Below are 2,894 nucleotides of genomic sequence, written 5' to 3'. Positions count from 1 at the left end.
CTATATTTCATACCAATTTCTGCAATAGAGCATTTATTTACAGCAAAATTGTAAGCCATATTCAATTATTGCGCTGTAATGAATCTTAATGACAACGTTTATGAGAGACGACAGAAGAGCTATTAGGTACATGTGTTACGTGCGACTGCCTACAAAGACCACACACACACACACACACACACACATCCTTTCAAACATTCTTAGACGGTCTATAGTATTTTGTATTCACTGCGTGATACACCGACATCACTTAATTGCAAAGAAATTGAGTGCACGTCTGCATGATGCCCTTACTGTCGTAGTACAAGTAGTTAACCATATAAAATCAAAATTCTCTTAGAGACCGCCTTTTTCATAAATTATGTTAGCAAAATGGAGAAGAGTTTGAAAGGCTTGTATTACATACAGAGGTGCGATGGCTATCAAAGGGAAATTGTCTTCAGCGTTTGGGATTCTATTGTTTCCTTTCTTGCTAATACACAACTTGGAGAACAGCTGCTTGCAAATAAGTGTGATGTCTTTTTCTTATTAGATATATTTGAAAAATTGAATTCTCTTAATAAACAGCTCCAAGGAAAAGATTCCGATCTGATAGCTAGTAAAAGTTCTATTGTTGTTTTTCTGAGGAAACTACAGTTGTATAAAAATAATATCAGGCGTCGTGCATTTGAACAGTTTTCTTTTTTGGCCTCTGTTAGCAGCGATTTGTATGATGAAGATCTTGCATTATATGGTGAATATATGGAAAATATGCATAAACATATGCTAATTCGGTTTAGTGACCTACTCATGATGGTTACACAGACTTGGGTTTCAATTCCTTTCGAAGTTAATGATGCCGATATAGACATATCTTTGCAAGAACCTCTTATCGAATTACAAAGTGTTGAAAATATGCGTGCTAAATTCAAAGATGGAAAGTACAATGTATGGAAGACAAATGATTTTGCTACAAAGTATCCTTTGCTCTGGGATAGAGCACAGATCTATGTTATCGCTTTTCCAGCATCTTATCTTGTTGAACCGGGATTTAATCGTTTCTCAACTTTTATCAAAAGCTCGCAATAGTCTTGACATTGTGAAAAGAGGTGATCTTCGACTATCATGAACATCGATGGAACCAGACATAAAGAAACTCGCAGAGCAGCATCAACCTCAGGGATCTCATTGAATAAATATACCTATCTCTCTTCTTTATCATCTATTTCATTTTAACTGTTTATAAAAAAAAAGAATTAACCGGCGTACATAAATGCTACAGTGAATTCAAAGGTCTGATCTCTATTTTCCAACGGCTTGACCATGGAAGAAACATTATAATATTGTATTACAAGATACTGGTAAAAAATTAATATCACTATATTTTTTTTTTATTATTATTATTATTATTATTATTATTATTATTATTATTATTATTATTATTATTATTATTATTATTATTATTATTATTATTATTATTATTGTAGAATACTTTATTTGACATTAAATTAGTATTTATTTCAAAATAAAACTTAATTATATACTATTCGTTTGTTTATTAGATCCTCATAATTTATATTAGTGAAAAATAAAATATTGTTTTAAGACCAATAGTTATGAAGGGGTCCATCAGGAAAAAAAGAAGGGAAAAGGGGTCCATGGATAAAAAAAAAAAAGGTTGAGAACCACTGGTCAATACAGTTTCATTTCCAGTTTAAATTAGTCATAGCAATGCGATGAAGTCCAATCTTGTGGAAATTTTATGAAGAAGTCAATTTATAAGTATATCTTTTTCATAATACATAATTTACCACTTTTTCTAAATGTTTCGTTACCTGATTATGCTGCTTTATGCGTTTTTTTGTCTGTTTGATAAAAACTTTATATATTTATTTTACATATTTGTTAATGAAGTATGTTTTGATAACTTTCTGTGTTATGTAGATCATATAACAAATATCTAGGTTAAATGAATAGCAGAGTCCTGAAATGTTTTTAAATATTGTTTGCATGAAATACCTATTTTTTTTTTACGCTGACAGAATTAATAGTTAGTATTTCATACTTTGGGTACTAACAAAGGTTATAGATGGAGAATTGTGTTAAGAAATAGAATAGAAAAATTTCATAATAGTTTTAAATTCTCTTCATTCTTTCTTCCCTCTCTGTTTAAAAAACAAGTTTGTCTGGTCAGGACAATCTGCCTCCATGCGGCACCTCCATCACAATCTAATAGATGAAATCTAAAAAAAACCGAGAAAAAAATCCCCGCCCCCTATAACAAAGAATAACGTATCTGGCAATTTATGTAAATATATTTCTTTCCAGTCAGTCTCAGCGTTATTGCCAGCCGTATGACTACTCTTTCTCAACCTGTTCCTTGGGTAGGAGGAAGAGAGAGTAGTCATACCCTCGTGAGAGGAGGTACCACGAGAGGTACACTCGGAAACCACAATCTCTCACAAATAGCCGATACTGCCCTGTGGCTGTGGTAGTTAGGCAAGGAGGAGGGGATGGGAAGGGCTGAATCTGTATGTACATGTGTACATGAACATCTATCTAAAAATTTATACATAGTTTTTGACGGTTATGATACACTAGTTACTCATAACAGCAAAGCAATGTCAAGAGCAGTACACTTCTCTGTGGCTGAAATCTAATGCTGGGGTCACACTTATGCGGTAGGCCTTGGTGATCAGAAGATATAATGAAAAATCCCGAAAATGTGAATACCTCGGGAGCTTTCAGGCGTTATTCCAGGACACATTCTTTGAAATGCATTACACCGTGGCTAGCACTAAATAAATGCAGATTAGGCGACCAGGGGAGATAAACACCTTAAGCACACAACAATTAGGACGATACATGGGATAAATCGCCATACGATACACCGCTGCATATGGGATCCCGTTGTA

At 33.6% G+C, this 2,894-nt stretch overlaps 1 protein-coding gene across 1 annotated transcript; it reads left to right on the top strand.

The window, feature by feature from the left end:
* The first annotated feature begins 372 nt into the window (after positions 1 to 372).
* Positions 373 to 1,068, top strand: LOC137639822 (zinc finger BED domain-containing protein 5-like). The gene has a single exon (XM_068372063.1). It carries the CDS (start codon positions 373 to 375, stop codon positions 1,066 to 1,068), a length of 696 nt encoding a protein of 231 aa, XP_068228164.1.
* Positions 1,069 to 2,894: the final 1,826 nt, after the last annotated feature.

Source organism: Palaemon carinicauda, chromosome 4 (assembly GCF_036898095.1).
Source record: "Palaemon carinicauda isolate YSFRI2023 chromosome 4, ASM3689809v2, whole genome shotgun sequence".
NCBI lineage: Eukaryota > Metazoa > Arthropoda > Malacostraca > Decapoda > Palaemonidae > Palaemon > Palaemon carinicauda.
Note: the sequence above shows the minus strand (reverse complement) of the source record. Positions and strands in the feature narration are given on the sequence as shown.